This window comes from Pseudoliparis swirei, chromosome 24 (assembly GCF_029220125.1).
Source record: "Pseudoliparis swirei isolate HS2019 ecotype Mariana Trench chromosome 24, NWPU_hadal_v1, whole genome shotgun sequence".
In the NCBI taxonomy this organism is placed as follows: Eukaryota; Metazoa; Chordata; class Actinopteri; order Perciformes; family Liparidae; genus Pseudoliparis; species Pseudoliparis swirei.
Genome location: NC_079411.1, coordinates 7,666,873 through 7,693,395, shown reverse-complemented (window position 1 = coordinate 7,693,395; position 26,523 = coordinate 7,666,873). Strand labels below are relative to the sequence as shown.

The following is a 26,523-nucleotide window of genomic DNA, read 5'->3' as shown; positions in this document are numbered from 1 at the left end:
TTTGGAGGCCAAACCAGGAAGAGGTGATGTCATGATGGCTATCGCTTACAATGCCCCAGCCAGCTGCAGATGTACAGACCCCCTTCTCTCCCGAGGTATGACCTCAGCCTGGTTGAGCAGAGGGAGCATCTGCTCGATGATCTGGTTAGCAGGATGCACGTTTGATCTGACGCAAGACATTACACTGCACAGAGGTTTCTTGCGGGATCTCGGGGAAAATATTTGCAATCAGTCCTCATCTACTGGAGCTGTGATTGGTTTCTTGAAATAGGTCACAAATAAGAAGATTAGCTCAAGGTTTGCGCTTCTCCTTGTAAACTGAACTGGACTCATTTATGCAGCGTGATACACCATTTGCCCGTTAAATGTTTCATATTTGTTCTAGACAACATGGAAATACCTTTGGCAAGAAGATCCAGCAAAATACTGAATTAACTACTTGAAACTGTGACCCTGACATTCTTCAGTGATGCATCAGCTAACAAATGTAACCTTTTATGCAGCGTTAGGTCTGTCTCTTGGTCGGGAATGGTATCTTCCTGAATGATAACATATTCTGGCACATAAGCCTCCCTAGAACCATAACATGACGTTTTTATACTTAGGTTTTTTTTGTCCAGAAAAACAGAGATATGACGTGTTATATAAGCTTCAAAGGGACTAGTAGATGTTTTTTGCCACCTTTTAGATTGTCTTGATGCTAAGCTAATAAGCACCTGCCGGCTGTAGCCTTATATACAGTACACAAATGAGAGGGGTGTCAATCTTCTCTTATAAATCTCTTTTAGCAAGAAAGCAAGTAAGTATAAAGGAACTGAATACAAAACTGTGATCATGCCGTTCACTTCGTTGAGAGACCAACCTTACCGTAAGAACACTATTTTAACTGCAACATGATGAAATCTGTGAAGAGGACCCGCTTTCTATGTGAGTTTCAGGTAATATTAATTCATTAAAACACTAATTTATTAATTCACTAATGAAAACATGAATATTATATTCCATTTCTGCGAATAATACACACCGGCCTTTCAAAGTCAAAACTGGAAACTAACTTTGGCAACTTTCGTTGCCTGCCATCGTACTCGATTTGATTTCAACTTTAAAATGTACTTTATTAGCTTTACCATGATTAAGAAAAGTGTTGCCAAATCCTCTGAAGTCTGTACCGTCTCTTTTTACTGTCTCAGAAAGTCAAAACTGACAAAAAATGTGACTTGTCTTGCAGGTTTCAGCAAGCCTTTGCTCAGCAGCTGAGGTCAGAAGGATCTTCAAAGGTACAGTATAACATGTCAAGTACAAATTCATTAATCATAGGGAAACGCCTTTGATTGGATACCAACACTTTGCCGGTCTAAAGCAGAACACCTTCGGGCAATTTAGAGTCTCAAACTTCACTTGACTCGCATATCTTTGCATTTCATACAAACACAGGTAACGGTGCCATATGCAATATGTATTATTGGGGCAAAAAGACACGTCCTTAGAGAAGAAATGCTCCCGGGAGTGCATACAGTATCTGTATAGTGAGGGACAGCTGGCCAACCTACAGGTGCCCACAAGCATGTGTCCACAAGCGTTGATTGAAGTTCATCGCGTCACCACCCCGTTGAGCAAAATGTGCCGCGACTGCTTTGACTGACAGCTGTGCTATCTATGGTTAAATGTCCCATCTAACGAGTGACTGTGACAGCTGCCATCAGATGCCTCCCCTCCCCAAGACTCCAACACATCCACTCAATAAACCAGGGCGGACCACCCTCCATACTGATCCCATGGAATCTCTTTGCCGGGGGTGGACGGGATAGTGTGTGTGTGTGTGTGTGTGTGTGTGCATGTGTGAGGGGGTTGCAGAAACAGTCGTCGAGGGAGTGTCATTTTACACAGTGGGATTAGATTGGAAACACAGCATTGTCTAGTCAGGGGACCAGTGATCAAACCTTTAAAAGACCTGTGAGAACGAACAATCGAGTGTGTTCGAGAGACCATGAAATTAAGATACGGCTCCCGTCTGCCCATCATGCAACTCACCGCGTGTAGATGAACATATCTCGACCATAAAACGACAACGTGGCGAGCTCATAGGACTGAAGGTATAGTGTCCCCCTCTGATTGGTGCATCCTCTGTCTCTGTGCAATGGAGGTAGAAGAGGTAAACCCGAGAGCCCCTGGAGACAGCGTTCAAATATTACCACCTCGGACATTATTTCGAGAAGGACTTGCAGAAAGCCGCGCCAAATGAGCCAGCCGTTTGAAATGTGAGCTGGCCTGATGCGCCGCTGCCATGCAGGCGCTGCAGAAAATGTGGCCGAGGCCGCCAACAGCCCTCGGATGGCAGAAATGAATTGCATGTGTAAAGGAGTGTCATCTCAACACTTGTGTCAGTCATCATAAAGCATTTCAACCCCGTGTTAATTCATGGGAGTCGATGGAGTTAATGTTGAACTTGTAATCAATCCTAACCCGTGAGTCCACTCTTCCTCCGTCTGGTCAGAGACAGGCAGCGCACCAAAGTTTCTAAATGGCTCTTGCTTTTTCGTGAACCCTGACCTAATGCAGCCGACAACTAAGTGCTTCAAAAGTTAGTGTCCTGTCTACAAGTTTTACAGGCGACATGTTGACCTTGCAGCGCTTGTGCTGTTTTTGATTGAGGGAGCAGAGAAGTATATTTTATTCTTTTTAAGAGAGATATCTCGTTGATCTCCTTGTTGTCCTGTATTGTACATGTTGTGACTGGATTAACTGCCAAAGAAATATTGAGCTGACAGGATGAGAACTTAAATGTGTGCATGGCATGTTATTCCTGAGCTTTGGTAACAGAATGTGTAACGAAATAATAAAAGTTGTTCTAGTAGGTGTGAGGTATGACTCCTTGCTGCTGTGCCGTGTGTGCTTACAAATGTCCACCCAAAGAAATATACACTCGACATACATTTTAAGGATGACTTTTCTTTTTAAAGGGGCAGTCCGCTCCAAAAATCTAAAATATATATAGTGCATTTGATCTTTAGTGCTGTTACTCATTCTAGATTGTTTTGGTGAGAGTTTTGGAGATATCTGCCATAGAGATGTCTGCCTTCTCTCGAAGATAATGGGACAACATGGCACTTGTCTTGCAAACATAAACATCACGAGAGATGCACCAATACTGTCATTGAGTATCCGGTCTGTTGTTGTGCGCATGTACTCTTACTTGTACTTGCAACTTCTCCGTTACAACTTCGCCCATTTACGACTTTGGCAACATGACATTTATCTATTGTCTGTTGAGCCTGAAACAAGCAGCTCTAGTGCAGCGAAGACCCGATGCAGAACGGGTTGGATCCATCAATGTTCATCGGCTGAGCTGAGTCTCCACTGCATCGATGTGTTGAGCTGTGAGGTCGGCAGCAGTACGTCTGCCTGGCACAATAAGACAGGGTTTCAGGCATTTAGCCCGGCATTTAAATAGAAATTAGTTTTTTTTACTGACAGCTCGGTCAATATCATCATCCCAACTGTAAAGTTTGTGTCAGGAAAACACACTGTTGAATGTTAAAACAGCATCATGTTGAATATTAATTTGTTAGTCAGAAAATGAGGAACATCTGTCAGTTGAAGTTATAGTTAGAACTGTAATGTACTAGTAAAATGTAAGTGCTTATACTTTTACTTGGTCTGAAAAAAAATGTTATTGGTGCATCCCTCTAATAGCACAACAGTTAAGAGATAACTTTTTTTTATATTTACGTTTGTACTATATCATCATCACTTTATCTCTTCAAATGAAATTGTACCGCTGCTACTTCTTTCATCTTTGAATGTAAGACAGCTACAGGTTTGCTGAGGTTTTGCTCTTTTTTCTGTTCATGTTGTCCTATTTTGTGTGTGGATCCCAATCTGAATCAAAAGTCTTTGAATACAAGATGCCTAGTCTTATACAGACAGTATTACCCTCTGAGGCAAATGTGGGATTGGTGATTTTGAACTTTCTAAATGAAAGAAAAGGTTTTTGCATTAGGATAATCATTTAAAAGGAAAATGATGGGCCATTAGACGCTGATTAGTCTTTTGCTATAAACCACAGAGATAGCAATGTTACATTTATTATGATCCATCCATGGCTGAGTAGACTTTAACCCCAAATGGATTGAATCTGTGGTTTATAGTCTTTTATATTATTATGGTACTTTCAGACCAGTTTGGAAGTGGGAAAAAAATACACTTTGTTGCATTTTTAGTTCTGGTCCGGTTCTTGTTCATTCAGGCGTTGTACAAGCAAAACAAAGAACTGTACACATTCATTTGCATGAACTGACTCATTTGTTGGACAGTTGTGTGTACAGCTCCGCTTTTGTTTGTAAAAAGTTGGTCCGATCAGTGACAACAGAATTTAAAGAAAACTGGTTTTTTTCTTGTTTCTGATCAAATGAAGCGAACCTCAGGTGAGAAAGCGACCTCAAATCCTCTGAGGTTTGGCATTTTACATCATTTGTCTTCACAATTTATGGATTGACAAATCCCAATTTAGTCAGTGTTAACTCTCAAAATCTGCTGCGATTTTGTTGTCATTAAATTGGATCTTTTGCTTGTTTGAACCCCGTGAACATTGCCAGATGTGGATGTTGGCCAGCGGAGCCGGAGGTTTTCCATACATGAGGTGGGCAGAGCTTCATGTCACCATTCAGTTTGAAGACAGCTTGATGTCTGTCTCACTCCTGCAACGTGTTGTTTAATGTGGAAATCATTTGGTTGCGATGAACTTATCTCACAGCCAGAGAGTCATTATATCTCCTCCCCATGTCTTGCCATAGTTTAGATTCTCGGGGTGCTCTTTCAGCTATAGGTTACGTAAGGGTGACACGTACCACAACTTGAGATGGGAAGGAGGCTGACCCCTCGGTCGGCCTTTTCTCTTCTCCATCAGTGGTTGATGTCCTGCTGTGTGATGGCTCAACAATGGGGACTGTCATCTCAATTGCCTCCACATTCAGTGCTTACCGCTACAGTGTAAGCCCAGTCTAAGGATGGGAGATCACGGCACCATCTCCGTGTTCATTATATGTATGAAAAACACGTTTTGTTTTCCTCTTCTAGTAATATTCAGTATTGCGTGTGAATAATAAGTGGGATATAAACACATTACAGTGGCAGCTGACATAACCATTACTGCTGCGAGGGAGAAGGTCTCTCTTTGTGATTGTTTATCGTGTCCTTTCCACTGATACAACAAACACAAGTACATAAGTAAAGTATATATGCAACGGTAATTGATTTTCTGTGTTTGTGCTTGTAAAATCGGGATTCCAGCAACTATAATAATATATAATAAAATATCATTTGCTTCATGTTAGCAACTTTAAAAATGCAAATATTTGCATTGTGGTTGCTTTATGCTGCATAGAGAGACATTACTGACATTTAAAGTAATTCAATTTGCCAAGCCAAGTAATTACAAGTCTTTTGTGCATCTGTGAGATTGTATTTATGCCTCTTGCAATGATTCCTAAATTACGTATGACTATAACTGATGGTTATGTTATGGGCTAATTCCAATAAATAATAAAGGATACCCGCAACACTTTATTAGTGACAGTTAGAGCTTTGAAACAGCCCGATCTTATCGATCAAATGTATAATATATTAAAAACAAATTTAAACAAAATACACATAACACATGTTGGTGACCCTGGGTTTAACTGTCTTGTAGTAGAGTTAACATTACTACAATGTAAAAACTGTATCCATTACAAGATTAATTGAATGGTTATCGAATATGTTTATTTTGTGGAACTGCGAACTTGATGATTATGTTATGTATGTAACATAATACGATGGGCGCCGTGCAAATAAAAGTATGTCTTATGGGACTATCAACAGCTGATTACACAGTTATGATGAGATACAATGTCATAAAGCCTGATAGAGTCTGTGTAAACTCAGTAACCTCTTCCCTAAAAGCATTAGGCCTGCAACTGTGTGTGTGGTGTTACCGTGGCCTTGTGTGTGTGTGTGTGTGTGTGTGTGTGTGTGTGTGTGTGTGTGTGTGTGTGTGTGTGTGTGTGTGTGTGTGTGTGTGTGTGTGTGTTGTGTGAGTGTGCCCGCGCGCGTGCGCTAAGGGAACCCTTCAACTCCCAAAAGTTTGGGCAGCCTTCTCTCTATTCCTACTCATAATCATCATCGTCGTCGTCCCCGCCCCTCCCTCCCTCCCCCTCCTCGCACTGTTTTCTCAGATTTATTCACGTGCAGCTCGCTCCCGCCTCACTCAGACATTCTGTCGCCAGCGCCGTGACGTCACACGCCAGAAGCCTCCTCCGCTCTGAACGTTTCCCTCCGCCTTGTCTTCAAGATAATCTAGTCCCTCCTCACCGCGGCGGCCCTGAACTTGATTTATGAAACCCACAAAACGATGAAATACAGTCTGTTTGACTCTATGATTTCAACTAATTAAGATATGCTTGGACAATTAATAGTCCACTGTAATGTTCCTATAATATTCAATCAAATAGTGTATGCTTGGAAGTATTTTCTTAGATGCCACATTGTTGGCCGACTTGTCATTTATTTAAACTTTATGTAAAAAGAAGTGAGCATTTTATATTTTTTCACTGTAAAGTTGTTGTTTTTTTAAACTTGGAATTCACCTCTTCAGCTCTGTCTTGATCACTAAAAATATGATCACATCAAAAGTTATTTTGAATCCTCACAATTATTTCTGATGCACATATTATATGTATGGAGTAATTTAGCTCACATACGTAAATGACACTTCATGTCCTCTGCTTCTGCACCCCTGCCTGAAGGCTATTCTCATGCATTATCAATTATCATGCAATATTAATGAGATGGTCTTGAACAACAGTTGGAAGTTTCCCTCTTGACATTGCACAAGTATCCCTCTTCCTACCCACCAGTGTAAAGCCTGCACCAAGACTGTGCTGGTTGTGTGTGCACTAATGTCTCGAGGTGGGAAACTGAGATGAGGGCATGTGTTAGTCTGCTCCTGTGCTCTTAGACACTTTTAATCTCCTGACCACATAATGCTTATCATAAAGCAAAAGAGGAACTGATGTGCAGCTCAGGGGTTCACTATAGATAAAACAAGAGTTAAAACTCCTGCAAGAGAATACATGCAGGAAAGTGCAAAACACTCAACGATCCTATATTTTGCAGGGATGATCTAGGAGCCTCTGAAGAGAAGAGTCCTCCCATTTGCTGCTTTCTTTCTCTCTGAATTGCATCAGACACCAAACGTTTCACCACCTTTGCGACAACGAACTCAGAAATGTGGAAAAAAAGAAACTCTCCAGGAGCGAGACGCTCTTCGTATGTAGCGAGAACCCCCCCCCCCCCCCCCCCCATTGTTTCAGGGTTACATAATACATTTCCACAAAGTGAATGAAGACGTTAGATGTGTGAAAAGTAGGTCTTGTTATTGTCGGGGATGCATGCTTCCGCGGCGTGATACTGGCGTTCAGCGGAGGGTGAGAGGGCTCCGCGACTGACTGACGCCAGGCGGAGCAGACCCAAGACGGCCTGAGAGAGCACACAGGAGGAGACACAGGGGGAGAGAGAGAGAGACAGCAAGGGAAGAAAAGGTACTGTGAACTTTATTATTTATTTATTTTACATGCTAAATGAAAAGTTTCTTTATGTGTCTTTTCACCTTCTGTGGCGTGCATGGTTCCATTTGTAGGGAAATAGAGCCCAGCGGTTATCAACTCAAGAACAGTGTGTCACAATTGGTAGCTTCAAACTTTTTCCTTTTTTCCTTCCCTTAACTCACACGATCAGACTGGAGCTGCAACAGTAGCCGCATTTTCATGATGGTGTAGGCTAATTGTTTGGGTTACATGGACTGTGGTAATCTTACAATAATGTAGGCCATCTTACTGTAAATTACAGGGAACAACATCTTTTTTTAATATAGGAATGTTGTATAATATCTGCTTTTGGACACTAACATAATTCAGATTTTGGGTTAATTCTCTTTAAAGGCAGTAGAAGTCCCAGTAAATGTGTTTGCCTACAGCTTTACACAGTCAGGGAATATAGATGAAACTGCATGAATTGAACACATGGTATGGGGCTATTGGTTTCATGAAGCTATAGGATGTGTCATACTTAATGAATTACATGGTCAATGAAATGTAAACAAATTGTGAACAATGCCACAATTTCCTAAATCCCCATGAAATGTCCTCAAATTGCCAACCCAAAGATTTTCAATTTACGATAATATGAAACCAAGATAAGTAGCAAATCCTAAAATCGTATGGGAATGTCATTCGTCCTTGACGAATATTTAAAATTACTTGCAATTATCCATTCAGCTCTATACTGTATTGTGGTATGGTGGTAAACTTGAGACTTGATACGTATTCTTTTTGCATCATACACTTGTTAAGTGATCATACTTTGATGTAAGCAAACCAGTGTTATGAATAAGGAAGTACACATGCAGTATATTTCACCATTACACGTGCCAGACCGTTACATCTTGACATGTTTTCATAATGTAACTCTCTTTTGGCTGAGGTTCATCCAACTGGTGCTCTAGTGTGCTGCACAGAACGTTCTGGTTTTACATGTCAATATGTTTATGAATTTGTGTACATGTGTATGTGAGAGAGGGGGGGGGGTAGGGGGAAGGAGGGAGAGAGAGAGAGAAAGAGAGAGAGAGAGAAAGAGAGAGAGAGAGACAGACATACAGCAGCTAAGGCTAGATCTCCTGACATTATTGAAAATGACATATCAGATTACCCAGAGGACAGGAATTTGTCCTTGTCCATGATTTACTTCAAATTGTTGTTTTGTTATCGTTCCTACATTTTCCGGGTATGCGGTTTTAAATTAAATTTGAAAATTAAACAAATGGTGTTTTTAAAGCATTGAAATGATGGGTTAGAGTTAAAGGCTCTTCAGTTAATGGTAATGCAGATATGATTGTAATATAATTGTATTAGCTGCATTACAAAATATAACCAAACATTACAATTGCCTCTGTATACTGAAATCAAACTTGACTCTATCTATCTCTCTATCTATCTATAAATCTATCTATCTATCTATCTCTAAATCTATCTATAAATCTATCTATCCTCTATTACAAAGGGAAAAACTACTCAACGACACGGTGTAAATATAGGTTAGCAGCATTCCTGTATCCAGAGAGTCAGTCACAACAGTAGTGAACAACGTCAAAACCCTCCTGTGTGTCTGTACGGCTCGGACAACATAGCCTGCCATGTGTCGGGGTGAGGTGTCCACCCTAACACAACACTAACCCAACACTGAGTGCCAGGCATGGTTGAGATAGCTGCATGAAACCCCATGTGTTTGCTCGTTATGTCTGCAGTCATGTGTGGGACTGGTGTGTCTGGGACATCAAGAATCTGATATCCCAGTTCGGTCTTAGTTCGTATTTTTTATTTATTTTCCCATGTCTTGCTCGGAAGAAGAGTGACTGGTTGGATTTCTCTCTCTTGAATGCCAGTGTAATCTTTACTAGGTCCAAGCTATGTATGTGTTGGTGTTAGTGAAGAAAAGTGAGTTTAAGGAGCCTCCCAGGTCATGTCTAGTCGCAAAGGGCAGCACCTCATGTCTGACTGGTTATTTCAAGCTTTGTTCTTCGACTGTTCTTTCTGCAAATATCTGGATTACTAGAGCTGGCTATAAGACATAGCTTAGTAATAGTTGTGCTCAGCATGGGCTGATATACCAGCCAATACTTGTTTATTGTAAATGTGGTATATATTACCTAATATATTGGCCAATATTGAGTAAGAAATTGCATTAAGATGTGTTGCCAATGCAACATATTCAGCAGATAGCCTATACATATGTATTGTTCAACCATAAAATGTCTGTTTTTTAAGAAACTCAATTTAAGGAATCTTGTTAAAAAACTATTTGAAATCTGTGAAATTTATTTGATCAAATAGTTCCAGATTTAGTTCCATTTTGTAAATGTTTTTATTCGGCAGGTCTTGTACAGATGTTTGTATTTAGGCAATTATGTACACTTTTTTTCATTGTAAATGATCATTTATTCTATAAAATATCAGATAATAGAGACCACATTTTTGTAGTTCCTGATGTGACGTCTTCAAATTGCTTTTTTTATTTGACTAACAGTCCAATACCCAAATATATTCAATTTACAAAGCTCCAAAATGGGTAAATAGCTGATAAGTCAGTTTTTTTTAATGCCTGGTCTCAAGGTATGTTAAACTTTGGGACATCTGCTACTCTGGAGATGCTTTCATAGTCATTGCTGTGATTTATATTCTTGAATAAGCATATCTAGCATCCTTGTAGAGTCTCTCTTTGCTTAGTAACGACCCTTGAAGGCACTTAATCGAGAAGTGCTCGGTGAAGAGACTGATATACGAGTCATTTCCATATCTCGCTCTCCAAAATAATCACTCTGTCTTACTTTGCCATCACTCTGACTTTATTTCTCTCTTTTTCTTTCTGCATCCCCCCTCTCTCTCTATCTCCCTCTCTCTTTCTCTACCACTCTCTCTCTTCCTGTACTCCTCTGTCTGTTTATAGCCAGTGACTCCATTTGAGCGTGGGCTAATGGAGGCCCCATCCAGGACCCTGCTGATAAATAATGTAGCTTCTTTATAATGCTCCGTCCCTCGGGAGGGTCCAGAGAGCATCATTACTGCCTCCTCATCCTACACAGCCCAGGCCTAAATTGATTAACACACACTGGAGCGGTGCAAAATGAGCCATGGGTCTAGTGTAGTGGCTAATAGCTCACACCAGGTGGGTCAAAGCCTCCGCCTGCCAGTGTCGCATGATCCCATTCTGTGCTCCCATTAGCACTCAGTTTCTGTCCGGTAGGCTAACTGATGGCCATAACAAGCTACCACTAACACAATAGCGAGAGAGCATTGCCCGGCTTCGGAGTGTTTTTTATGGAGCTGTTGTGTAAATTATGGTTTGTGTTTTAGCTTTTAGTGAGGAGAGCAGCTGCCGAGGCCGATGCCGGCATCTTTGTGACTCTTCATTGACTGTGTGAGACATTAGCGATGAGGCTCAAAGGTTGATGACTCCATGTAGATATTTGACGCAAGGAATAGATGTTGGGAAATCGATCTGCAGAAAATGAATCTACAATGAATGAACATCAGTTGATTGTGTAAATTGTCAATCACCCACACATTGCCGCTTTTCTGTTTTGTTTTATTGTCAATGTGTTTGAGGTTGTTTGTTGGACAAAACAAGCATTTTAAATACGAACGTGTTGTCTCTGGATATCAGGAAAGGTGACAGACCTAAAGAGAATTGTTTGTAGGAATCTAAATAGCTGAGCATATTTCACAATTTCAGGTCCAGTGTTTTTACTAACTTGAGTTGGAAAAAAACCAATCAGCTCTTTGGAGGTGTGATTACAAAAAGGGATTTCCTCTGCCTTTGCCAGTGCCATAGATTGTAAGGAATGGACATAGTCACCGTAAAGTCACTCATTGGTTTGGGTACTGACGTTTCGAACCTTAGAAAACGTCATTTTGGCTGTCGCCATTTAGATTTTTGTCTGTTGTCTTCTTGGCAAGCAAGAGTGACATGAGTGTGTGGAACAAAGTACAACCGAAAGCTGGAAATACTTTTTTAGTTTAACTCTAAGGAACTGAAAAACACACTGTGAAAGGGTTTACGTTGCAAGAGGTAAATACAGATAACTCTCACATCGACAACGCGGTGGTCGTAACCGGCCAATCACAAGATAGCCACACCCTAAAGCACACCCTCATTATGCTATATTGAAGAACAATTGAACTACTTGATTGAAGACACAACCGACTATAAAGCATGGGTCACTAACAGGCAGACTGCAGACCTGGTCCGGACCCAGACGGCGTTGTATCTGGACCTATAACCGATGGATAATTGAGAACTATTACATTTTGAAGGTGCGCTTTTATTTAAACTGGCGCAGCTTTTCTAGACTTTGCAGGACTTGTTCAGCGGTCTGGGAAACACAGACCAATTGCATGTGTTGTAAATCATTTCACGTGACTCTGCTCAGCCAATCAAATATGTGTATTTCGATAAGCACTGACAGTAGTGGGATGGACACACAAACACACACACACACACACACACACACACACACACACACGCACAAACACAGGAGAGACAGAGTGGAGCGAGAGACCAAATAGTCGGAGAAGTACTTGATTCAGAGAAGTTATTTCACATGGCGGGCTCAAAAACGAGAAAAGTGGACAGTGAATCCAGAGTCATTAACCAAGAATGTACAACCTCTTTTATGTCCATTCTTCCCACGCGCAGTCCAAAACCAGTGTGTCTCCTATGTTCAGAGACTGTGCCGAATATGGACAACTCTTTTGAGCAAATGTACCCACTTAAATCTGAAATGCCGGCACAGAAAATAAACAAAATAGGAGCCAAATCCAATCAGAATCCTCATAAATTAATTCACTTCCCAACAAGGATGTTAACGGAGAGGAGAATAGAGCTGAAACAGGTGGTTTCAATAACACAATTTTCTCTTTTTAGATGAGAAGATGATATATTTTTTTGTTGACATCCCTTCACACCTGAATTAAATTAATATAAGTAGGGCAACTCAGTTAAATTCATCTTTTTTTAAATTAAGTACTTTAATTTTAGATGCAAATTGTCAAAAGCGGTCTGTTCTGTATTTTATGTTTGAATTCAGCCCTTATTTTACTCGAAATGAGAAAAGCACATTTAGAAATGTTTTGAGTTTGGACAGAACAGACCATACATATTGTTAAGATATTATTCAATTCAACTTTCTTTATTTCATTTTACAGTTAGTTGTTGACTAAATACATACAGTATGTTGATAAAACCATCAGTCTACTTCAATATATGTGGGACCAAATCAAAATGCAAATTAGACATGTTTGGGATGTTTCGAACCTTTGCATGTGAAAATTATCTTGAACTGGAATTAATTGAATTTTAATTGTAAACCCCTGGCTAAAACGTTCTTCTCTTTGTTGACATAACTGGGCCAGTCACACGGGCTTAAGAAGTGGACTTAGTCATTGTGATGTCACCCATTGATTTTTGGCCTGCCGTTATGAAGCCTTGAGTTCGTCAATTTGGCCATCGCCATGTTGCTTTTGTCAAAATCAATAAACAGAAGTTAACATATTTTCAGAGAAGTGACATAGAGACGCAGTATACGGCTCTGACCTGTCAATCACAGGAAGCCCGCCCTAAAGCAAACTCCACTTTATTGTCTATTTGACTCTAAATGACACCATACTCCCTAAATGAACATAATGCCTTATTTAAGAAGACTTGAAACTATCGATTGAGAGCATAAACTCATGTTTACAACATTTACTGAGCGAATACATAAAATGAGAAGTGAGGCTTATTTTTCCACCTGGAAAAGTCTCCCCCTGCTGGTCAGTAGAGAGAATGCAACTCAGTCGAACCAGAAGTGGCCGCCTTATCAGACCATTTAAATAAGCACGCGTCAGGCCAGAAGTCATATATATATAGAGATATGCTCTCCGTCTGCAGGAGAATGACAACAAAACGCTACGAAACCTGCTCAAGATGTTACAGTACAGAACGTTCTGGAATTTTCTATCTGAAATGGATTAAAGGTTGTCTTTCTGCAGCCAGTCCTGACTCCTGAACAAAGAGCACTGGCTGTTACTGAGAGACCATCAACGCAGCTTTGTGACTTACTGGAAGGGGATCAACAGACTCCTTACATATCTGAATGGTGGTCCAAGGAAATATTGTAGTTGCGCTCTGGTATGTCTTTTGTCAGGTCAGGTCGTGCTGACACTTGTCTTTTCAATGCAACTTTTGTCATCAGATCATGCCTGGATGCAATAGAAGCCAAGTCTTTAAGCTTCGAGATCGGATCTTGCTCGCAATGGGAACCGAGCAGCATGACCACATGCTTAAGGTGGCCTGGTTTGCATTGACTTTGGATCTCAGTGAGGTGTAGACAGCATGAAAGCACACAAATGATCAAACGTAGGTCCCTCGTCACACAGGAAGAGGAAAGCCAGGCGTGGAGCACAGCTGAAGCCTGATGTCGTGTAAAGTTACTGTTGAGGAAACACAATCATTCCCAATTTTGCGGCTTTGAAATAAAATGTTCTTCAATAACGCAAGTCTACTATTATAGATTGGAAGAACGGTAATAATATATAATTTAAAGGGAAGAAAAAGTGTTTTTTGTTTTACAGTCACCCCTGAACAGGCAGGAACAGAGGCCACACCCATGGCATTTCTGACCCATCCTACTCCGATTTTAGAAGTAAACTGGTGAGAGAGAGAGAGAGCGAGAAAGGAAGTTAATGGTCAGAGGTGGCCAGTTAAGGAAACCGCCTTTTTCTCTCCCACCCTGCACCTGTGGAAAAACCTGCAGCTCTCAGCAAGAGGAAGTGATGTCGCTGCTGTGCAGGCGATGACAGATGAAGACATAACGACACAGCCTGTTTCCCATCTCTGTGATATTGGAGATTAGTTACCTTATGTAGGAGTAGTTTAAGATATCATAGTGTGATCTTGAGGCACAAGTGATACCAGTGTTGAGTTCACTCAATGTGATTCGGGTGGTTAAGCTAAGTGTAGGTGCAACGTGCTGGTTTCTCGTCACCGTGGCTAGCAGTAGTAAGAGTCCAGTGGCCCCACACCACACACTACACACAGACACATACACACACGTTGTAAACAGCACCTGTTCTCATCAAACTTCCCTGCCTGTTTGTCAGTGTGATGTAGCTTAGACATGCAGGAGCTGACAAAGATAGAAATCACCATTCATCCCATAATCTGAAGGGCCAAGAATAACTACAGAGTAGTCTTGATGATGTATTTGTTCCGGCTAGTAGGAAATACAATCTACATCAGACTTTACAATCAGCGAGCGACCCATGAGTCAGTGTGGATAAAAGGTGGTGGATTTCTGAAAAGCTGTTTATTTGATTCTAGGATAGCATCTGATCAGCTGTGCAAAGCCAAACCTGAACCATAACTATGTTTATTTCTTTCTTAATTGCATAAAAACAAACTGAAAAGAAGGTGGAACTAGAAGAGCTCAATGTGCTTTTTGTTTTCCCCTTTAAAAGTTACAATGTGTGTACATGCTGGCTTCTGAATTGCTCCTCCGGGACCTGAGTAAATAGGCACATTTATTCAGCACTTTCTTTTTATTGTCCTGCACATTTCCAGATTCCTGCTCAAAGCCAGTGTTTTTAGTTGGTGGTGTTGACGCTTTATAGAACATTTGCCTCAGCCAGCGGCTGATTGAAAGACTCCATCGGAAAGACCTTTTGAAATTCCACATATATGCAGAGTTGTCTGGCCAACCGTTTTTCTCATGCATTTATTAGAGAGCAACATAGAGGATTGAAAATGTTTTCCATATATCAAGTAAAACTATGGGCTAAGCAATATGGAGACATTCCTCCATCTCTGTGTATTAAGTTATATATTGCAATAATTATATATTTATGATTTAGTTTGAATCTATTAATTCATAAGTTTCTACAATTGTTTGCAACAACTTTCATAATTGTTTGTTTAAGGTACATTTTAAAGTACAAAAGCAAAAAGAACCTGGTTTCAAAGTCTCACATTTAAAATTAGCTGTTTTTCCTTTTATGATAGTAGCCTGAATGTCTTTGGATCTGTGACTGTTGGTTGCAGGAATAAGCAATTTGAAGACATCAAATTGAGGTATTCAAATTGGGATTCTTTTCAAACTCTCCTTAGAAAAACTGTTCTAAATTAGGTCTTCACATTAGTGCTATATTTTTGTTTTGTATTTTACTTGTATACTTCTATATCTTTCATCCCTGTTTCTTATATTTTGTGTTTTGTTTTTATTCTTGTGTGTTGCTACTGTCACGACAAATTTCCCCTTGGGGATTAATAAAGTATATATCTATCTATCTATCTAACACAATTAAATGATTCATTTATTGTTATAAATGTAACTAGTCAGATTTATCACAATCAATCTAGCTTTTCAAATGGGAGGATTTGCTGCCTTTGTCTCTTTTACGCTAAATCAGTGTAAATCTGGCCCTGAAATTTGTGAGGAGCATTTCACATATTACATATTATAGATCATTATAAAGTCCAAATGTTCCTCGTTTATTTCCTGTTGCGGCATATGTGAATCATATAAGCTGACCTGAATTAAATATGGTCCCAACGGTCGATAGACTAAATTATTTGAGTAATTCTACTGAAAATTGATGAATTGATAATTAACACAATTATAATTTACAGCTAAAGCTAAACAAATATGTCCCTTATTCAGTGTTTTGTACTGGAAATGTTTCACTATTTACTGAAAATGTATCGGGCCAATGAATTTGAGCTGCTATTTAGCTGACAATATGAAATACATGATGAAGAAATGGTCAGGGTGGCAGATTTAAAAAGTGAAAGAATATACATGTGAAGTCGTTTACTGGACATGACATTAGTGAGTGGTGGTAATGTGACAAGCCGTATGGAAGGGAAGCTATCTGGAGAATGCCTGGTTGGGGCAGACGTTCACTAAAGGCTGTCTGCCGTGACTCCTCTGCCAGTTTCCCAGAAGCCACGACAGACATGGCCATGGTGGCTTTAATGATGACAACATCGCCTCGTCAAGGGGTTGTAATAGCTATTTTCTGGTGAGACGTCAGTGCTGCTTGTGAAGCAAAAAGGGGGAGAGGTTCACGTGTTGCTATAACTTTGTCTGGGAATGGACACAGCAAGCAGGACCGATCTACAGAAGTGTGTTTGAAATCTTTTTTTTTTTATTGTTACTCTTGGATGCTAACCTAACTTTCTTTTTCTTCTAGCAAGTGCCTGCCAAGAGGACCTGACCTTACGTCGCTGAAGCTGAGGATGATCTGAAACTCCAAAACACACTCCTTTCATCCTATCTTTTGTCAGACGAGACTGTCCACTATCGCTGCTCCCACTTCTTTTGGACAGAAAGGAGAGGGGAGGAGGGCGGCTCGTCCGACATGAACGTCACCTCGCTCTTCTCCTTCACCAGCCCGGCGGTCAAACGGCTGCTGGGCTGGAAGCAGGGAGACGAGGAAGAGAAATGGGCGGAAAAGGCCGTGGATGCTCTGGTTAAGAAACTGAAAAAGAAGAAGGGAGCTATGGAGGAGCTGGAGAGGGCTCTCAGCTGCCCGGGTCAGGTCAGTAACTGTGTGACAATCCCCCGCTCACTGGATGGACGGCTGCAGGTGTCCCATAGGAAAGGTCTGCCGCATGTCATTTATTGCCGGGTGTGGCGCTGGCCCGACCTGCAGTCCCACCACGAGCTGAAGGCCCTGGAGTGCTGTGAGTTCCCGTTTGGCTCCAAACAGAAGGACGTGTGTATCAACCCCTACCACTACAAACGAGTGGACAGTCCAGGTGAGTGATATTTAGGGATATACTGATCCTATGATCAGGGCCAATGCTGACCATATTAAGTTAATCAGCCATGACATGATGACCCTCATTGTCAGAGATATTATTAAACCATAATCAGTTATAGAAATGGCATTCCTTGTGTTGCTTAAATAAGAATGATCTGTCTAAGATTTTAATGTCAAGGACATCCTGGTGTCCTTGTAATTCAGGAACAATCCCCATTTTAATGTTTTTCCTCATAAAGGGAAAATCTTGAAGAAATATTTCTAGAGCTATTTGAACCTGAAGATATTGAATTTTCCTTTCCAGTGATGTCTTTACCTCTTTTTTTTTTCCTCCCACATGTTTATATGCTTACTTTTTTTTTAGCTGCTTTCCGTACTGACGGCTCATTTAGAGGCACAGTTAAAATGTGGAATGATTGGTTTGATCATTTCAAAGTTTTATATAGTACCTAAACCTGTATGAATAAAAAACATTTCTCTTTCTACAAGATGGGGCCTTTAAACACAAGTTACTTCACACAAGTCAGCAAATTACCATTAGCCAATTACAAATATATAAAAAAGTCCAGAATTAAATTTACAAAACAAACTCCAATAATATACGATAAAAGAAAGAAAAAGACAATTCAAGTTAAATCTAATAAAAATACTTAACTAAAATCAGAATAGACTTTCCAATAAAACTGTGTTTATCTAACAAGGCTTGAATAGATATTAAAAATAGTCGAAAGCCATAGCCCCCTCACTGCCAAGGTAGAGCAGAAATGACTAAATAAACAGCAAATGAGGGTCAGCTGATAAGATTGAAACAGCTGTTTGCAGAGCAGAGTGCTAAGTGTGTAAAGGGCCAAGAGTATGTGTATGTCTGTGTGTGTTTTTTCTTCTTCTTCATATTTTATGTGTGTGGGATAGGAAATTTAATCTAAGAGAGAATGAGGGCTTTGTTTTGGGCATGATCTGTACTGTTGGCCTTTTTTACATTAATGCTCACATGTAGACACACAGTCACACACACACACGCTTCTGCCCTTGCACGCACGTTACAAAAACCAGGATACACACACACACGACTGCTTGCACAGTTTCTGGCCTGAACAGGAAGCCAGTCACCCACACACAATGGGAGGAAAGAGTTGTTGCCTGGCTTGCACACTTTTTGTTTTAGCAGCGGGTGGAAGAAGGAGCGTTAAGGTGATTAAACCCCACAGCACCTGTCTGTCCACATTACCCCCTCCCCTTCTCCCCTCACACCACCCGCCTACACACACATCCTGTCAATCTCCCCGTGCTATTCAACCAAACACCTGCTCCACATATATCCTTTGAAATAAACTGCTACATTGATGCATTGGCCTGCTGCAGCACACATGGACTACCTGCAGGAACACTGACAGCAGCTAATATTTCAGCACCAGCTTTATTTATCTGCACATGTATTTATAGACACAAGTGGAGCGTAGTTTGTATGCACTGCATCTGAATAGCCCTCACATCAGCCAGGATATTTATTTACCCCAAGTGATGAATTCCTCAAGAATGCCCCCCCCTCAAATGGTCTTTCAGATCAGAAACCTGAGAGTCTGGACCAAATACCGCTGGCTAAAACCAAAAGGCAGGAAGCTGACATAAAAAAAAAAATGCAGGGACATCTACGCTCAGAATGTAGAAACATGGCAAGAGCCGCAAATATGTATTTATATATTTGTATTATGTTGGAATTCAATTATAGAGTTTGTCTTGATTTCTTTTGCTTTTGTGTGACTGTACAACATGTCTTCTTTGTTAAACCCGATAGTTAATAAACCCAGCAGCTAAGTCATACAAATCACAGAACAATAACATGAAGACACTCAAAGATAAACGTAGGAAACAAATATAATTAATGATATACAAGTTGTATATTGTCTTAAAACAATCATCCTTTTGATTTACAATGTTGCCTACAAAGGCTAATAAATCGTATGGCAACATTTGACAGTTGACAAATGATATTGTCTCACAGTTTATGGTATTATAGCACCCAGCTGTCATCAGAAGGGAAAGAAAAAAGCTGATAGGCGTATTAAATCAGTGCTCAATGGATTGCCTGTTAAACAATGTTCAATGAGAGCTTTAAAGCTTTCTATCATGTGTTTGGTTTGACTTATTAGTCGAGTGTGATTCTTAAAAAATGAGTACACATTGTAAAAGACATTTTGGTTAAAGAACTGCCGGTGCATCAAAGCTTTTCCAGTTTTAACCATGCCCATGTCTTTCTCCATCTTCAGTGCTGCCCCCAGTGTTGGTACCGCGGAACAGCGAGTTCAACGCCAAGCATTCAATGCTGCCTCGCTTTCGCAACCCTCTACAACAGAATGAGCCGCACATGCCGCAGAATGCGACCTTCCCAGAATCCTTCACTCAGGCCAACACAATGCCCTCCACTTTCCCCAATTCACCGGTAAACAGCTACCCAAACTCGCCGGGAAGTGGCAGCAGCAGCGCCACCTTCCCTCAGTCACCATCCAGCTCCGACCCCGACAGTCCATTCCAAATGCCAGGTGAGATTCAACAGTGAAATTCTCGTACACTTTTCTTACACTTTTCTTCCACTTGTCTTACTTTTCCAGACAACTACTCACTTCACTGCTCTTTGTTTTTGTCTCCTTCCTGATGCAGAGACACCCCCTCCTGCCTACATGCCCCCAGAGGAGCAGATAACTCAGGATTGTCCCCAGCCAATGGACACCAACCTCCTGGTTCCAACCTTGCCTATAGAGAGCAACAACCGACCAGGTAACCATGGCAGTTGCTATCTGACACACACACACACACACACACATACACCCGTCCTTGTGTTCACAGTGATATCATCCACATAGATCTGTCTGCACCTGCTTCCCTTGATTCGCAGGTGCAAAGATGTCTGGGAATTTTTTTCTTTTTCTGTCTTGTCTTGTGTTCAACCAAGAAAAGAAAACCTCAGATGAGTTTTTATGCCATATCCTGTCGGATAACACCTGAACATTTGGTGAAAAGGATCTGCTTGTTGACAGTGAGGCTCTGTCTGGGTGCGAGCCCCTGGGAAGCTCAAAACCTCAGCAAATTAAGCCAGGCCTCTGAGCAGTTTTACGAGGTCTTTAAAAGCTCCGGCTTATGTCATCTCTGCTGGTGGTAATGGCTTGAAACTCGTTACCAATAAGGTTCACTAATTACCTCCAAATTTTAGATCGGAAATGTGGTGCAATAATTGCCGCTCTCTCGGCTATGTGGTTTGGGATTTATTGTGCTCGAGACACATGTGAACTGTGCATTCATGAATACGTAACAGACCATACAGCACAATGGCTTCCAGAGTCGTGTCATTTAGAGAGTGATTCTTAACGACCCAATCATAATTCACTTGCACTGTTTGGGTTCTTTATTAATTAATGTATATGCATTACCCCAGAAATCTCAAATAGCCCATAAAATAAGGAGATGTAATCATAATTATTATGAGTTATTCTCAGAAAGATATCGCTGTTTGTTGTGTGTAGAGGTGTGCTATGCGTGTGTGCTGTCCCGGAGACAGAGCCAGTTATATATGCCTATATGTTGTCATGGACTACAATATATGTATTCATTAATTCGTTAATACGCCTACATATGAGCAAATCGTATTCATGGACTGTCGCCATAATTATTTTGATAAGACATTTTGTTGCCGTTTTAGTTTCAATTACAAGGCAATCCTGAATGCTGTATTGTTGTCCTCATCTCAGGATGCTCTACGTGTAAGACACAACGGCAGCTTTTTAAAATTAATTTCCCGACAATTGCCACGACTGATTTTCTTATTGAACTAGCAGCTGTATGTCTGATTGAGAACTGTTTCTCTCGCTGACTGAAGGACTAAGTGAAGGGTGAGAAGCTACTGACTCCTGTAGAGAGAAGGAGGTTGTCTTCTGCTCTTCTGATGATACAACCAATAGAAATGAAGGCCACAACAAGGGAAACTGACCCAAGTTGTAATAAACCAATCCTTCTTGTTAATAGTTACATTTTCTATTTTTGCACGAACACACTTTGCAGGTGTTTGCAATCAAATTGACCTCGCAACTCATTGGAAGAACTCTGGTATGAACCTTAGTTTTCCACACCTGACAAACAACACATTTCTACTTTTTCATCATCATTCATCCAAGGCCCAGTAATTCTGCCCACACATGGTGACAGCAGTAGCAGGAAGAGCTGTTGAAAGGTTTGCTGAAAGAGTTTGGGGAGTTCTTTTAGGTTCTTTTCCACAAGCTGCATCCTGACCAGGGGAGCGGGTTTCTATTGTAGGCCAGTTCTGGGTAGGGGACAGACAAAACACACCTGCTAGCCAGTGCCATGATACAGGAAGTTTAGCAGAAGTATGTGCTCTGATAAACATGATTAATTCTTCCCTCTCAGAGTGGGTGAGGCCGGCTGGCACTGGCTCAGAGAGCATGGCCTCTGTGGGGTGAGGCGGCTGGCACTGGGCTCAGGAGCATGGCCAAGACCTCAGACAGTGGGCATACGTTAAGATCTATCTGCATTGATTTTGGTCAGCGTTAATGTATACAAATGTAGCCAGCGTTTCCTCTATATTTATTTAAATCATTTTTAACGGGCTATCGGGGACAATTAGCCAGACATAATTGTGTAGATGAGTAAGATTTACAGGTTGCATCAGCGGCTCCTGGCAGCTTGTCTGTACAGGAGTCTGCTCTAAGGAGTCTTAAATGTGCATCAAATGATCATTAAATGTGCATTAAATGTGTCTGCGTCTGTGTGTCCAGTGGACTCGGCAAACCCCTTTGACCCGTCAATGTGTTTCCTGTGCAGATGTGCAGCCCGTGGCCTATGAGGAACCCAAGCACTGGTGCTCAATTGTTTACTACGAGCTCAACAATCGGGTCGGAGAGGCGTTCCAGGCATCCTCCACCAGCGTGCTCGTCGACGGCTTCACAGATCCCTCCAACAACCGCAACCGATTTTGCCTCGGCCTGCTCTCCAACGTCAACCGCAACTCCACCATTGAGAACACCCGGCGGCACATCGGCAAAGGTGCAGTACGGAGAGCCCGTCAATGACTGCACCGCACCGACTGTCGGCAGACGAGACTAAATCAATTTGTGTTGTCGATAGGAACAACAACAACAAATTGAGTAAACATTTTAGCGTATTGATTTTAAGACGATGGCTAGGGATGAGAATTGATACGATTTTAACGATTCCGATGCCTTATCGATTCCTGCTTATCGATTCGATTCCTTATCGATTCTTTTATCAATTCTTATTGGGCAAGGGGTGAAAAAAAGAGCACAAACGGGTTTATTTACATTAATTTTCTTTTATATAATTTTCTAGAATGCTGCACACACCATATACAGTATGTATACATACACATTTACATTTTTTTAAATAACCAAAAACATTGATACATATTCCTCTTGAACTTAAAATAAAACTTACATAACTTAAATAAAATGTATTCTGTTTAATTTAAACATGTTCCTAGAAATTACAGTGCTCCTTCCTTTTTTTAAAAGGGTATATGAACTGAGCTGCCAAAAATGAAACTAGCAGTGGCAAATACCAAGTGTGCAACCATCAATTGTGGAAGATTCTGTAGTTATGCTAGCGTAGCTATATGCTAAATTTAATAATGGATTAAAAATCGATATGCTCAGTTTAATAATGGGTTAACACGATAACGCGAACGTTCGCTGATAACACACGCCCTCCGATAATTAACACCGTTACGATCAAACATTTCTCAAAACTGGACTTTCAATCCAAACGTGAAGTGATCAATAATGGGAGACCAATGCCGGAGCTCAAATGTATGCTTCAAACGAAGGGACAGAAGATAACTTGATTGACTACACACAATAAAGGCAAATTGCTTCACACAGTGAGTGGTTGTGATCACTTTTGAGGAGTTTACCTTGGACAGAAAGAGATGAAGCGCCGGCGTTAGCTGAGCTGCTGCATCGAACACATGACATTCCTGTCATTTAATTCCACGCTGTGTTCAAATGCTTATTCATTTTTGTTGTATTTCCTCCCTTCGACGAAATAGACTTTTTACACATGTTACAAGTGGCGTAGTTGTCATTTTGTCGTGTGAAATAGAGCCAAACTTTAGAACGCTTCTGCCTAGTTGCCATGTTTGCTGCAGTCTGAAGAAGAAACTAAAAAAGTTTGCGCATGCGCAACGCCACAGAGGACCGTTAGCAGAACCGTTAAAGAATTTGGCTGACGATCCCAAACAATCGGTTCACTGGGAACCGGTTCTAAAACAGAACCGGTTCTCGATGCCCATCCCTAACGATAGCACTGATGTTTTGGGGCTTTAGTTTTTGCGGATGAAAGTGACTTAACGACATTTAATTATCTCCTTCTTCCTCGCAGGTGTCCATCTGTATTATGTAGGCGGGGAGGTGTATGCAGAATGTCTGAGTGATAGCAGTATCTTCGTCCAGAGTCGTAACTGTAACTACCACCACGGCTTCCATCCCACGACTGTGTGTAAGATTCCCAGTGGCTGCAGCCTGAAGATTTTCAACAACCAGGAGTTTGCAGAGCTGCTGGCCCAGTCCGTCAACCACGGCTTCGAGGCCGTTTATGAGCTCACCAAGATGTGCACCATCCGCATGAGTTTCGTTAAGGTAAGCGCTAACTGTCTAATGATAATATTCACCTTCCTACAGTATATTTAGTAAAAACAGACTTTTCTTACAGTTGGGTGACTTTAAAAAAATGTTTTTTTAAGAAATCTGAGAATTTCTTAATGTTTATTTCGGTGAACATTGAATAAAAAAATTCACGAAAACAACTAACGTATTTTGGTGCACAATGTAATAAGTTGCTCATTTGTGTTTTCTCTATGATAGATAAATGGTCAGGGTAAAAAAACTGTTAAAAAAACGTTTTTCATATCCTTTTTATATTGTAATTGAAAATCAATACAAACAGAATCACATTAACACATCAGATATTTGAATATATGTCATTTTTATTTGTTAATAATAATATTTAAATTGGGTATAAATATCAACGTCAACATGCATCCTGAAATATAAAATATTAACATCTACTCAAGCAGAACACATTAACACTCGGCAGTCTACATAAAGTTTGAACGAGAAACAAATTTGAGAATAAATAAAAAATATGCTTTTCCATGTGTTCCAGGGTTGGGGAGCAGAGTACCACCGCCAGGATGTGACCAGCACACCCTGCTGGATTGAGATCCACCTGCATGGTCCCTTGCAGTGGTTGGATAAGGTGCTAACCCAGATGGGCTCCCCCCACAACCCTATATCCTCCGTCTCCTAGGCTTCACTGTCCTCAGCCCAGCATGTTGGTCTAAGTAGCAAGAATAGGGTCACAGATTGGCTAGTGGTTCAGCCAGCCTGCCTTTTCCAATAACTGGTAGACATTTTGACAAAAACACAAGCTGATCTGGGACAAGTAGGGCTGTGCGGGTTGTTACATAGGTTTGTTCTCTACTTGAAGGATGTCTGAATTGGGCACATTTACAGTCTGGGAGAGGAGGAAGCAAAGTGAGCGTGATGCAACTGGAAGATACTTGATCTTTGTGACCAACTGTAATAATTAGACCATCATAGTCATCATAACGCTCTGAAATCCAGATATACTTGTGTAGTTACAATAATTATGGGACATTTCACCGAAATTGCAGTCGGCTGCTGTCTATTGCCTGACTGCAGTGAGGTTGGCATGAAATGTACTTACAACGTGTAAAAAGTTAGCAAGTGACCAGTATGACTGAAAAATTCATCATCTCCAATACTTAAACAAGAATGCCATTTCTTCAAAGTGTTCTTTCTTTGGCTAAAATGTTAAACCAGTATAAAGTTGTGATATAAATAAAATCCCATTTCAGAAATCATGACAAATAATCAGAGTGCGAAATTAGAGGGAGTTTGAGAGTGGGGCTTAGTGTGAGGCATGGCACTTAAAGGGCATTTCAGACTATTCCGGAAAAATGTATCTAATGTTTAAATGTTGCTCATCTTGTGTTACACTCGTGTTTCAAATGAATTTTAAGAAAAAAAGAATAGTGTTTAGATATATTCACTATTAGAATATGTGCTGTGCAGTGTGGTTTTGCAAAGCATAGTTTGGTTAGTGTAGTGAGACACATTGGTAGCTGAACACCACAGGAAGCAAATACAAGATCAAATGTGTCAAATACAGAATCACATTGAGGACATAAATATTTCAGTGACTTCTCATTCTCTTTTTACATCGACTGAGCAAATCATGTTAGATGACTGTTATGGGAAAATGTTGAGCATTCAAATTGTTATTGTTGACTGAGAAAAGGGTATCAGTTACTTGACGTCCTAATATGATTTTTCCTTTGTATTATTAAAATGCAGATTTTGCCATTCAGTTATTTTATGCTTTGAGCAATGCTTTTTGCTGTTAAACTGTATTACTCTTTACATTCTTTTTGTATTTTTTTGAACATGTTTTCTGTTGTCTGTCTGCACTTTCACACATTGACTCTTTGTTTTGTTTTAGTTTTTCTCCTTCTTTGTGTTTTTGCTCAGTAAAACTCCCAGAAAAGCAGTTTTATTCCATGAATATCAAGCCTCTACTGGAAGATTCAATAAATTTGTTTCAATACTTCCAATATGTCTGTCTCTTTTATGAACGCTTAGTCAGGGCATGTGTTTGTGTGCTTTTTTGCAGAGAAAATATGCATTTCGTATGCATTGTCTGGGACTTTCAAAAACATCAACCACTCTGTATGTGTTTGTGTGTATGTGTGTGTGTGTGTGTGTGTGTGTGTGTGTGTGTGTGTGCATATGGACGTAGACCTTCAATTAGGGAGGCACAACAATAACAAGCGCATCTGAAAGCCAACTGCACTAATGTTCAGCATGATTGCATTTTCCAGTAAATTTCAGGAAAATGCATGAAATGATGTGTTCTCCTTTGTTTTATGGAGCACATTGTGACAATCCTGGAACACTGATAACAACTTTCCAGGAAATTACTGAAATGTGTGTATTTGTGCATGCAGCAGTTCCATCTGACTGTACATGGCGTGGGTGGTATGGTTGCACAGTGGTTAGTGCTGTTGCATCCCAAGAGTGTATGTTTCTCC

At 40.7% G+C, this 26,523-nt stretch overlaps 1 protein-coding gene across 2 annotated transcripts; it reads left to right on the top strand.

Annotated features, from left to right (window-relative positions):
- Positions 1–26,042, top strand: smad1 (SMAD family member 1). Of its 2 annotated transcripts, XM_056409485.1 has the most exons (8): positions 1–95; positions 1,229–1,277; positions 16,818–17,385; positions 19,658–19,930; positions 20,049–20,165; positions 22,221–22,442; positions 23,793–24,049; positions 24,576–26,042. In XM_056409485.1, exons 3-8 carry the CDS (start codon positions 16,986–16,988, stop codon positions 24,717–24,719), a joined length of 1,413 nt encoding a protein of 470 aa, XP_056265460.1. In that variant the 5' UTR covers positions 1–95; positions 1,229–1,277; positions 16,818–16,985; the 3' UTR covers positions 24,720–26,042. The 2 variants fall into 2 exon arrangements, with proteins under 2 accessions (XP_056265460.1, XP_056265461.1); XM_056409486.1 differs by lacking the exons at positions 1–95; positions 1,229–1,277 and adding an exon at positions 6,192–7,577.
- Positions 26,043–26,523: the final 481 nt, after the last annotated feature.